This window comes from Oreochromis niloticus, linkage group LG5 (assembly GCF_001858045.2).
Source record: "Oreochromis niloticus isolate F11D_XX linkage group LG5, O_niloticus_UMD_NMBU, whole genome shotgun sequence".
NCBI classification, from domain to species: Eukaryota; Metazoa; Chordata; class Actinopteri; order Cichliformes; family Cichlidae; genus Oreochromis; species Oreochromis niloticus.
The window spans coordinates 13,844,154-13,856,620 of NC_031970.2; the positions used below are offsets into that span (position 1 = coordinate 13,844,154).

At 38.3% G+C, this 12,467-nt stretch overlaps 1 protein-coding gene across 2 annotated transcripts in view; it reads left to right on the forward strand.

Annotated features, from left to right (window-relative positions):
- Positions 1-3,253: 3,253 nt before the first annotated feature.
- LOC100691544 (glutamate receptor-interacting protein 2) overlaps positions 3,254-12,467 on the forward strand; it is a 245,317-nt gene continuing 236,103 nt past the window's right edge. For both annotated transcript variants that reach the window (XM_025907173.1, XM_025907176.1), the window contains exon 1: positions 3,254-3,569. In XM_025907173.1, coding sequence (XP_025762958.1) covers positions 3,515-3,569 — 55 coding nt within the window. In that variant the 5' untranslated portion in view covers positions 3,254-3,514. The remainder of the gene's footprint in view (positions 3,570-12,467) is intronic.

A 12,467-nucleotide genomic window follows, 5' to 3' on the forward strand; every position in this document is an offset into this window, starting at 1 on the left:
AGAGAAGTAACATCATTTTCAATGGAGCCTATCCCAGGTGTCGTAGGGTGAAAGGTAAGTTATTCTGTTTGTATATCTAAGTCCTTCTTGCAAGTAAATGTTTTTTTTATTAAATTAAAAAAAGAGTCAGGAACAAAACTGCCAGCTCAACCTTGCAGCTCTTTGTAACTATTAAGTACATGATGTCATATCAGAAGTGAGTTCTGATGTCTTTTTCTTTGAGACACTGTGATACATTCAAGGACAAATGCAATGTATGGGGTTGATATTGTGCTTGACAGTGTGTGTCATTTAACATTTTAGAATAAATTCCATAAAACCACAATTTTAACTACTGAAAGGAAAGCACATATTCAGTTTTGCTCGTTGTTCAGTTTGTAATGGTGAACACCTTCATCAAAAAAAGTGAGAAATGAATGTTCTACCCTTTTTGTGTATGGTCAAACTGATGTACACTGAAGTCCCACTGGGACAACATGACTAACATCATAATTTAGCAAATACTGTGAAAAATAAGTCACTGACTTTGCAGCACGTTAAATAGAAACCTCAAAGGAATGTCTGCTTGCATGGAGTTCACCAGATGTTGCTTTGTTGTGTTACTTATATTGATTTCTGTATTTGTTGGCTCGTTGTGTGGTTACAGTGCCATCAAGTGGTAATATCTCAAGACAATTAACAAACAGCTGATGCTAAATGCTCCTTCAAATGCTGCTCTAAAAGCGTGGTGTGCACTTTTGTAGAGTCAGCCTGAATTTGTGACCAATATCTTTGTCTCTCAGAATCACTTAGTATAAGATGCAAAATACGTGAATTCTAAGGTGGCCCTGAGAGGCCAAATGGACTGCAACTTAAGAAAACACGTGCAATAAGAAAAACGCTGCAAAAGCACACAAAACACAATGGAAATAAGGAAAACGACAATGGAAATAGGAAAAACGAAAACAGAAACAGGAAAAAACACAAGGGAAGTGTTTCTGGGGAGACAATAACCCGACGGACCACTTGCAGGAACCCAAAACATGGTAGGCGTGTTTTATCATGATTCATATAATACTGATGACGGTTTTTAGGCTAATAGTTAGGCTAACACACTTACCTCTCAAAACCGATAGATCCTCCACTTCTTTTAAGTGTTATATGAATCATGATAAAACACGCCCACCATGTTTTTGCTTCCTGCAACTGGTCCGTCGGGTTATTGCCTCCCCAGAAACACTTCCCTTGTGCTTTAGGAGTTCGTTTTTTTCCTATTTCCGTTGTCGTTTTTCCCTATTTCCGTTGTGTTTCGTGTGCTTTTGCAACGTTTTCTTACTGCTGGTGTTTTCTTAAGTTGCAGTCCGTTTGGCCTCTCAGGGCCACCGTAGAATTCCCAATAGAGTACAGCTATCAAAGGCATTCGCATTAGCTTGTATTGACAGACATAGACGTGTGACAGAGCTTGAGTAAGAAGATCAAATGGAGCTTACTTTTTGACCTCATCATGCCTGGTCAGTCACAATGGGATGTAGCTGAGTAGTGATGCTTCCCAGTTTGTAGATTTCATAAAATTCTGAAGTACAACTCTCGTGCTTTTGAGTTGGGATTTTGTGGAAGTTTTAGAAGCTGTGCTACATTGCTCAAAGGCTACCAGCATCTCCTAAAGTAGAATATGTGATAAACACATCAACATTACATAAAAACAAAAGAAAACATGAAAACCGAAAAAAACAAAAGCAAAATTAGAAAACATGACCTAATCCAATAAAGCTCTAAATAGTCCTAATTTGTTTTATTAGAAAAACAAAACTGATGCTTTCCTGGTTTTAGAAATTATACTATCTTTCCTACCAACGTGGTGGTGTTAACTTGGGTTATTAAGCTAATCTATTATAACTTTGAAAGTGCAAAACTTTTGAAACAGTATTGTCAAACATTTGTTGTTTAGCTCATTTGGGAATGATGAGTACAGCCCATTTAAACTGAACCCATTTAATGCAGATGACAGTTTTTTCTTTACTTAGTGTTCCCTTTATGTAATCCACACCCCAGAGTTCACAGCCATTTAACATAATAACCCACTGTCCTGGCTATTTCTCGTGATGGCACTTTTACACAATGACTTGCAGACAATGTCAGCTGTAGTTATGTGTTATGTTGGAATTAATGTCATGCTAATTTGTAACTCATACAGTTTGGTCTTAAATTGATTTTTTATCAGGCATTTGTTCTTCTATGTATGGTTTTTATATTTCATCACTACCAAATTCATTTTGTTTTCAAAAATGTTTTTCTCTACAATTTATATGTTTTTGAACTTCATAAATGTCAGGAGTCGGTAAACAGCAGTTTGACGTTGTCACTAAAAGGAGAAGCGAATTAAGTGCAGTAATGTGGAAAAGGCATTTGTGTTCTGTTACTGTTTTTCCACATTAATGCAGTTGCTGAGTCAGACTGCTGCTGATTTGTTTTATTCATATGGTCTTGCAAATGGAACATACTTGTTTCATGTAGAGAAGGGGATTTAAATTCAGATGCAGAGGAGAAGCACAACTTCTCTCCATGGTTGCCAAAAAACCTTACAATAACTCAGAAGATCCACATAATTATCAGCATACTGTAGCTCCACCCCATTTCAGCTATAAGTCTATTTACAACAACTTAAACCAACTGCGTCAGCGTACAGTGTGAAATTCAACTCTGCCTTTTATATTCACTTATATGATGTTCCTTATTCCTGAATTTCTTCATTTACATGGGTATAACGTTTAAAATTTGGAGTCAACGAATGAGTTAATGATTGAACTACAGGCATCTGCTCCTTTTAAGGGTCAGTGTGAGCTTAGATGTGTATTTACGTACATAAAGTCTCAATATAGATAAAAGTGTACAGCTTTGGTATATGTAAATTGAAAAAGTACTTGGTAAATGGTGATCAAAGCCACTTTTCTATTTTATTATTTCATTTATTTATTTTATGTAAATTGCTAGGGGGAAATGTTTTTTTTTTCTTTCCTTTGTGAACAAAGAGGGAAAAAACAAACCTTTGATATGAAAAGTAACAAGTAAGAAAGAAACAAGAAAGAGAAAGAGGATGGCAGTGAAATTAAAGAAAGGGAGAGACAGCAAGGACACATTTGGAGTAGATAAGGAAAGAACTAAAGCCAGAGGAGTGAATGGAGTCTATTAACCGAGTGAGAGTGAATGAGAGAAAGAGAGAGAGAAAGACCACTGGTGCCGCAGCGGGACCGACTGTCACACGGACTGTCAGAGGGGTCGTTGCGGGGAGAGCTGCAGCTGCTCGCCGTTTACAGGCAGTCAGACAAGAGGGAAAACATAAGAGGAGAAAGTAGGAGAAGAAGAGGAAAGGGGGAAGAGAACAAGAAGGAAGAGGAAAGCGCTATATTGCCAGTGGCTGCTCTTAACTGCTTGCCCTCACCTCCACCGGACAGGATCTACTGCCCCTCATCATCATTCCTCTTCATTATTATCACCATCATCCTCTTCATTATCCAGACCTCTCTTCCTCATCACCATGCCGGGTTGGCGGCGGAACCTTACTTTCTGTCTGCAGCGGATGCACGAGGAAGGTAGGAAGACAAAACAAATTGCTGTGTGCGTGTGTTTGCACTAGCAAGTGCGCGCGCGTGTGTGTGTGTTTGCGCACAGGCAGCACGATTTCCTGCTGTTTAAATTGGGGCTGAAATATGAGCAGTTGGGTTCTGGAGACACTTTGAATCTTTATGATTTCTGCTTCATGTGCTCTGAGTTTTCTGGATCACTGGAAGTGTGTGTGTGTGTTTGTGTGTGTTGCGTTGTTTGCGTTTTGTGGGTTGATTGAGAAGCACCTGCAGCTTCACTAACTGTGTGTGCGCGTGTGTGTGGGCATGGATACGCTCGGGCTGCTGGAGCTGCGCGCTGTGCGCACACGTGTCACCACGGGTTTGTTCCGCCGTTTCAGCAGACATTGCGCGAGGCTACTGATGCTGGCAGGTCAGGGCGCGTGTTAGTGCGCATTTATGTGTGTGTGAGAGAGAGATAGAGGGAAATCGAGTGAGAGAGACCCACAGACACGCACACACACACAGAGGCAGCGTGCTGGTCCTGCAGCATGAACACAGGAGAAGGCAGACAGTGATGATGTTGGTCAGCTAGAATGTGCACGTGCGTGATGTAGCTAAGAAGTGAATGCGCGCAGATGAGAAAGTCTATGTTGCATGTGACATAGAGACAGAATGGTGCTGACAGTGGAATGAGAGAGAGAGAGAAAGATGTTCTGGATCCCTTTTCTGGGCATTTTTGTGTTTACACACACACACGCACACACACACACACACACACACACAATATAATGGTATGTAACACTGAATTTAAATCCAAGTCAAATATGTCTTATTTAAAATAATTAATTGGCACAATATTACCCTCTGTGTGTGTGTGTGTGTGTGTGCACGTATGCTGGTGTGTGTGCATAACAGGATGGTCAGTTGTATGTGTGTGACCTTATCTTTCCCAGTGAAAAGTAATCTACACCATAAAATGCAATTTTAAGCACCAGGGAGCTACCAACTTTCAACAGGCTGTTTCTTGTGTCATCATGAGAAATCCCCCCTTGGCTGAAGCCAGGTTCATAAACAAATGGAAAACATCCAACACCTTTGGGGTGAATTCAAAAACTGTAAGCCAACTTCATTAATAGTGTCTTTTTGAAAACCAGTTTACAAAAAGTTAAGGCTCTTGTAGTGGTCTACTTAGCTCTTGTTTTTTCAGTATTACATGTTTAGTGATCACAGAAGACATGTTTGTGTCTGATCCCTTTAATGGAATAGTGAAGTTAATGTATTCTATCACCGTTGCAGTGCTGGCAGTCCATGTATCATCTAACCTCGCACACATGTTTTTTTGTTTTTGCTTTTTTGAGACTCCTCTACTTGTTTACTTAATCCATGCTTGTGAGTGCTAGAAAGAGAGGTAGTGGACAGCGAAGTGAGAATTTATGGGCAGGACAGATGCCAGAGTTTGTGTGTATGTGCATATGTTTGTGTTGGGTGTAAGGTTTTATTTACTGTATGGGTGTGAGACAGAGACCAAGTGAAAAAAGGTGGGGATTTTTCAAGATCAGTGTGAGTGTGATGAAAGAGAAATATGGGGCAACACAGAGCAAGACAGTGTTTGTTTATGATGTGTGTGAAAGAGAAGTGCAAGGGATGGAGGGAGATAGTGGAAGAATGCTGTGTGCTCTTAGTGTTTAGTGGGCAGGATGCAGCTTTTACATTAGTATGCTGGTGACACTGTTGTTCATTGATAAGTGCCTTATGGATCTATGAATGGCTGTTTGAGGCCCCTTATTGCACCAGGCTCCAATGTTTTATTTTATTTTGTTATATTAGAGGGAGGGAATGAGATATGGGGGTTGACAAAATGTGCCAGGTAAAAATCTACTTGATAAAGGGCAGGTATCAAAAAGTCAAAATAACATTAACACTTTCAAAGATATAGTCCAAACAGGACATAAGTAAAATATGCCACAATCAGGTCGTCTTGCAGACATGCATACAAAGCTGTAGGCCTGAACAGACAAGAAGATGTGCTGAAGTTCAAACAGAATGGGGGAAGAAAGGGAATTTAAGTGACATTGAGGGTGTCGGACGGAGCTGGTCTGAGTATTTTAGAAACTGCTGATCTGTTGGGATTTTCCCACACAACCATCTCTAGGGTTTACAGAGAATCATCTGAAAAAGAGAAAGTATTTTTGAGCTGCGGTTCTCTAGACAAAAGTGCTTTGTTGATGAGAGAGGTCAGAGGAGAATGGCCAGACAACTTTGAGCAAAGAAAAGAAAGTAACGCTAACCAAGAAAAAAAACCCCACCTTGTTACGATCAAGGTATGCAGAAGAGCATCTCTGAATGAATGACTTGTTGAACCTTAAAGCAGAAGGGCTGCAATAGTAGAAGACCACACCAGGTGCCACTCCTGAACAGGAAACTGAGATTACAACTTGCATGGGTTTAATTTCTGGTGTGACATTGTGACTGGTTGGGTCAGAATTTGACATAAACATAAAACATAAACATAAAAGTATGAATCCACCTTTTCATGTATCAATGGTACAGGCTGGTAGAGGTGGTCTAATGGTGTAGGGGATTTTTTTTTTTTGCACACTTTTGACCCCTTAGCATTGTTTAACCCATACAGCCTACCTGAACATTGTTGATGACCATCTCCACCCCTTTATGACTACAGTATACCCATTTTCCGATGAATGTTTCCAGAAGAACAATGTGCCATAGTGCAAAGCTCACATCATCTGAAGCTGGTTTTTGAACATGAGAGAGAGTTTACTTTGCTCAAATAGCCTCCATAGTCTACAAATCTCAGTCCAATAGAGCATCATTGGGATGTGGTGAAATAGGAGATATGCATCGTGGACTTAGAGCTAACAAATCATCAAATGTGTGATGCTTTTACTTCAGTAAGGACAAATAAGGAGTCCAACCCAGTACTAGAGAGGTTTACCAAATACGCTTACATTAGTGATTCAGAAAATGATAACCTAAGTCATTTGATATTTTCCACATGTTCCAAAGCAACAAAAAATGTTTTTGTTTCTGCAGTAAACACTGTTGTGACCAGTGTTGTCCCATTAATATCCCATGTATCAAATATACTGCAAAAAATATTCATAAACAATTGTTTTTGTATGTGTTCTTTAAAATAAAAAACAGTCTCAAAGTAGCAACATTACTGAGACTGATGACAGAAAATGTTGCTATGGTAGTATTTTCCAGTACATAAACAATCTGTATGCAATTTCTGAATCAATAACATGGGCTAGAATGCATAGAAATCACCATTTGCTCACATTAACTGGCGTATCCAAAAGGGTTCAGCAGTCAGGTCATTTTCCGCTGTCAGCCACATTTATGGTTTTATGTATATTTCAGTTTCACTAATGATCATTTCAAATCAGCAGGCTGCATAAAAACTATTACAACTCTCACAGGCATTTATACTTATTTATACTAAAATAAGTCCGCTCACGTTCAAGAAGCGTTGTTGGAAAAATAGAAAGGAGTCAGTAACTTCTTTTTTCGGATAAACCATTGTGTTGCATTGTGTGGGTTTAAGAGTGTGAGTGCATGTGTTTTGTGCAGTTAAAAGGAAATGACCGCTGTGTAATGCATTTATAAGTAGCTTCGCCACCACCATGTAACAACTGTTTGATCAAAACATCTCATTCCCCTGCAGAAGGACAGATTACGGATAAGCAAGCCTGTCAGCATGTATGAGTGTGTGTTTTTGTGTGTGCCGGAGAGAGAAAAGAGGGGGGCAGTGTTTGTGCATGCAACACCCATCCATCATGCTAGAGATGGGGAGAAATTTAAGGGTTCAAATAATAATGGCGATTGTGATCTGCATGAAAGATGGAGGGAAGGACTCAAAGAGAATGAAAGGTACAAAGAGCCAAATGAAAGGAGAGTCAGAGAGAGAGAGAAGGAGAGAGAGAGAGAGAGTGTGAGAGACCTGACAGAGAAAGTCGTAAGAAAGAAATGGATAAAAACAGAGGAGAGCATCAAGGAGAAAGATAGAGGGCTGGTTTCTAGTGCTTATCGTTTGAAGGAAGAGATCCCATTCATCAGGAGACTAAAAGATCAAATAATGTGCTGGTTAGTGGAGAGCAAGCCTGCCACTGTGTGTGTGAATGTGTAATAAACTGTGAGCTGGTGATTGAGCTCCAACCCCCAAAAAAGCCTTTTAATAAGGCTAAGTTGTGTTATCACTGATGGGTGGGGAGTTGAGGGGGCATGCAAAGAAGAAGCTCAGGATGTAAGAGGAGGAGATAGATAAGGGAAAAAAAGACTGGCATGTGTCAGACGGTACACCATGGACACTGAAAGTGCTAGTAACACTTAGCATTATGGACATGCATGTTTATTTATAGGTATTGGTAGAAATTACCAAATGAAACTATAGATTGGAAAAAAAGTAGTACCCAACACAAATCTAATGGTTCAGAGTAAGGCTTAAGTTTTTTTGCATTTAATTTTAACCTTTATTTATTTATTTAGTTAGTTAGTTTTGACAGATGTAACGGCACTTAATACTGCATGAAGCTTCAAACAGCTGAACATTTGATAATAGGGTAACTACTTAATTGCTAACTGGAAATTGTAGATGGCTAATGTCACATGATTTGTGATTCGACTGTTTTGCTTCATAAGAGAATTCATCTGTTTGCTGATAGAAATTTAATTATCAACATCAGTAGCTACTTGTTGCTGAACTGCTAGCCAAAGTAAATAGGAAAGTGTTCCTATGTGTCGCTTACTAGTACTATGGGCAAAATAGTACACTGAATTTCATGTTCTGAGATACAGTGTATGTCATAAGTCATGGTGTGTTTTTGCAATCACTAACAACTACTGAGTTCCTGAGGTCATGGTCAACATGGTGCTTTATTGGTCACATGCTTGTTACTGAATCTTTACTTGTGATATGCAATTTATTTGACTCTTTCTTTTACCTTTTATTATTCCACATTTTCATTTTGCCTGTTTTCCATTGTGTTAAATGGAGACATTGATTCTCATCCAGGCCTATATAAATTCACCTTTGTAGGTTTGAACTGAATAGAAACCGTAATTCTGCATTTGCGCAGCTGTGGTACCTTCAGTAATTGACATACATACATGCTATATGTCCATCACTGAACCTTAACCTTATTAAGACCTTATAAGTATTCACTCATTGTAACAAGTGCTCATTGACAGGATAGCATGCAGACAAAGGAAGGAACCTGTTTCATCTGTACATTATGTCAAAGATATAGATGAAAATTTCAAAAAATGATTGTGCTTGTTCTTTAAAATCACGTACTATAACAGACACAAAATACAACACAAGACAACAGAAAAGTGCATTTGAGAATAAACAGGAAGATATGTTGGAGTTGTTTGTTTATCATGGTTGTTAAAGATTACAGACTGGCATTCTTCTATACCGGGGGGGGGGGGGGGGGACTCCAGGCCTCAAGGGCCGGTGCCCTGCAGGTTTTAGATAGCACCGTGGGTCAACACACCTGAATCAAATGATTAGTTCATTACCAGGCCTCTGCAGAACTTCAAGACATGTTGAGGAGGTCATTTAGCCATTTAAATCAGCTGTGTTGGATCAAGGACACATCTAAAACCTGCAGGACACCGGCCCTTGAGGCCTGGAGTTCCCCACCCCTGTTCTATACATTTGAAAAATGTATAGAATTAAACTGTATTAACTCTTGCACCAATAATCAATACTAATCACACTCTTGCACTCTTGCAACAATAAAATCTATTAAGACCTACTGCTGTGGGGACAAGTGTTGCTCTTGTTAGAGGAATGCCTTTTAAACAAAGAATTCTTTGAAAAATATGCTGGTTATTCTTTGAAGTGTGTGTTGGGTATACAGAAAAGTGCAAACCATGTTTGACTGATAGTGATAGTATGTATTCTATGAATAATATATATATATATATATATATATATATATATATATATATATATATATATATATATATATATATATATATATATATATATATATATATATATATATATATATTTTCCATTTATACTATTGGCTTTCATCAGTAGGCATATAATTTTTGTTTTTTTGATCAAGTTATACTATGATATAATGGCTCTGAGCTGAGTTCTGCACTGACTCTGCCCCAGAGAGTAGAGAGTATAGTACACAATGTTTATCTTGTGGCAGTGGCCTCAGGAACACGATTTCATTATGTTTATCCTTGCCCTGTAGTGTTTCCTTGATGAGGCAGCATTTTCTGGTGCATCGTGTTCATATGTTTAGTTAGCTATCAGTCCTTGAAAGATGGTACATTTCATTCATGGTAAAATAGCAGAAGGTTAGAATGTTTTGTTAGTTTGGGATGGATGGATGGATGGTAAATCAATTTACCCTTTCAGTGCCAAAGTTCCACCACTTGAAATAATCTTTAAATAGGCTGTTTTTTAAACTCCCTTTAAAATGACTGCTTAAGCACAATTAGAAATCAAACTTAGTGTTAGTTTGGTCAGGTCACAAAGTGAAACTAAATCATTTAATCCGCATGAAACAACTGATGTTAGTGCCAAACCACATCAACTAATGGCTCAGAAATAAATGACCTACTGTTAATATATGACACAGTATTTAAACTATTTAGCCTGTCAATAGTTGCAGGTCATCTGCAGGCCACTTTGCAACCCACATCTGCTCCAGATCATGCTTTTCACGCATTGTCAGAGCAAAAAGTATAATGTGTGTTGACACTGATGTCTGCTTTGTTCTGGGGGGGTTTACGGTGCTTTCCAAACCCGTGTCTTGCATGCAAAGGTCCGCGGAAGTCCTTGAATGGAGTCATGCTTCTAATTCTAAATGTGTGCAGATGGGAATAATTATACTGATAAAAAAGGAACACTTAAATCAGTTCAGTGCAATTTTTCAGTTCAGTTTGATTCATATAGTGCCAAGTCACAACAACATTTACCTCAGTGTGCTTTATATTGTAAGGTAAAGACACTACATAACCCCCTAGAATAAGATGACCCCCGATGAGTAAGCACCTGGCTATAGTGCGAAGGTAAAATTTTCTTTTAACAGGAAAAAATCTCCTTCAGAAAAAGGCTCACATATCAAATCTTGATGAATAAAATATAAAATTTGAAGGTCTTGCTGATATACCTTCTGTAATTTTTTGAGGACAAAATGGTCATTTGAAACTGAAATCATCAATCCTTTAACCCAAGTCCATCTTTTTATTTATTTACATATTTGAGTAGCACATATTCTTTTGACTATTGTGACTCTTAAATGGTTATCTGATTTGTCACTATTATGGTTATAATGCAGTTAAGTTTTACAAACAGAAAGTATTTAGTTAATTATAAAAGATAGTTAGAAAATAATTTTAAGTTATAACAAGGTCACACTACCTACTTCTTTTATGATCAGAAAAAAACTGTCTTTTTTTCACTCACACCCACAGGACGACTCTTTTTGGGAAAATATAAACATAGGTTATTTGAAGTTTGTTTTAGCTTCTGCAATATCTAACAAAAAAAAAAAAACAAAAAAATAAAAACAAAGTTTGATTTGATGCAGCTTTGGATCCTTTGCTTCCACAGAAGCTACTTTTGTTCCATCTTTTATGGAAAGGCACTTCACTTCCTGGTCCAAGACAGGCTTTGTCTCTCTAAAATTGTGGTGTCCAAGCCAAAGCTGAAGCAACCCTAACAGCCTGATTACATTGAGATACTTTAGAATGTTTGCCTATGATGAGTACACTCACCTTCATGTGTGGACCGTGCTTTGAAAACATGTCACCTTCCGTTGGCTTTCTATTGTTTCTTTACAGTAATGCTATAGAAAGATACAGACTATAGGTTCCTTCTCTGGGAATTCTGTGCACATTACATTACAGTCTAATTAACGCTACTGTACAGGACATTGAGCTGGCATTATATTCATTGTAATGCTGAAATTTTTGCACCATTTTGCACTGGTAATAGTTTTCACCAACTCAATTCTGTTTGATATTATAGTGTTTTTTATTGTTTTACTGTGTAGGTTAGGGCACTGATAGAATTGTAAGGTTCAAGGCTGACAAAAACAAATTGCAAGTAATGGGAAATACTTTAGTGTCAAATGTGAAACAATACAATGTATTATGAGTCCTAATCGTATTTACAGTCAGTGTATCTGTAAATTGTAATCTTGTTAATGTATTTTTGTGGACCCCAGAAGATAAGCTGTTACCTTGGCATTTTTCGATGTCCTCACATAAATAGCAGAGACAACCTGTGTGTGTCTCTTTGTGTGAGTTTGTGTGTGTGTGTAGGGTGGGTTGGGGGAGTGGGGGGTAGAAGGCATGTAGCCGTAGGTTAGCAGTGGGTGAGAGCAGTAATGCTGCTTCAGTCATAATAGGATCTGACGATGACTCATGCACAGCGAAAACAACAAATGCTCCTCTCTTCCCTCCTCTTATCTTCTCTTCCTCTTCTCATCTCGGTCTGATTTTTCTTGTCTCTTTCCCCAGCATCCCTTGATTCTTTCTTTTCTTATTCTGTGTTCTCTCTTTTATCGTCTTTCCACCTCCTCATCTCTTTTTTTAAAATCTTGTCATGCATTATTCCCACGTGCATCATATCTGTTTGCCTGTCGCCGTTTTATTTTGTTTTGCTTTTCTCCTTCTTCTCTTCTTTTATATTTCCTGCTTTCTTTTTTCCACTGTTTCCCACTGTTTCCCACAATATTTTTTGTGTGTTTCACCCCTGATGGAAGAATGTTTTTCATCAAATTTTATTTTCTCTACTATTTTCTCTTTTTTCGATCCTTCTCTGAAGACTATTTATGTTTTCTTCTTTTTTTTTTCCTTTGTTTTTTTTCCCTCCTCCTTTTTGGCCCCAATCATATTTAATCTTGTGCTCTTTTCCGTCTGCAGTTTGCA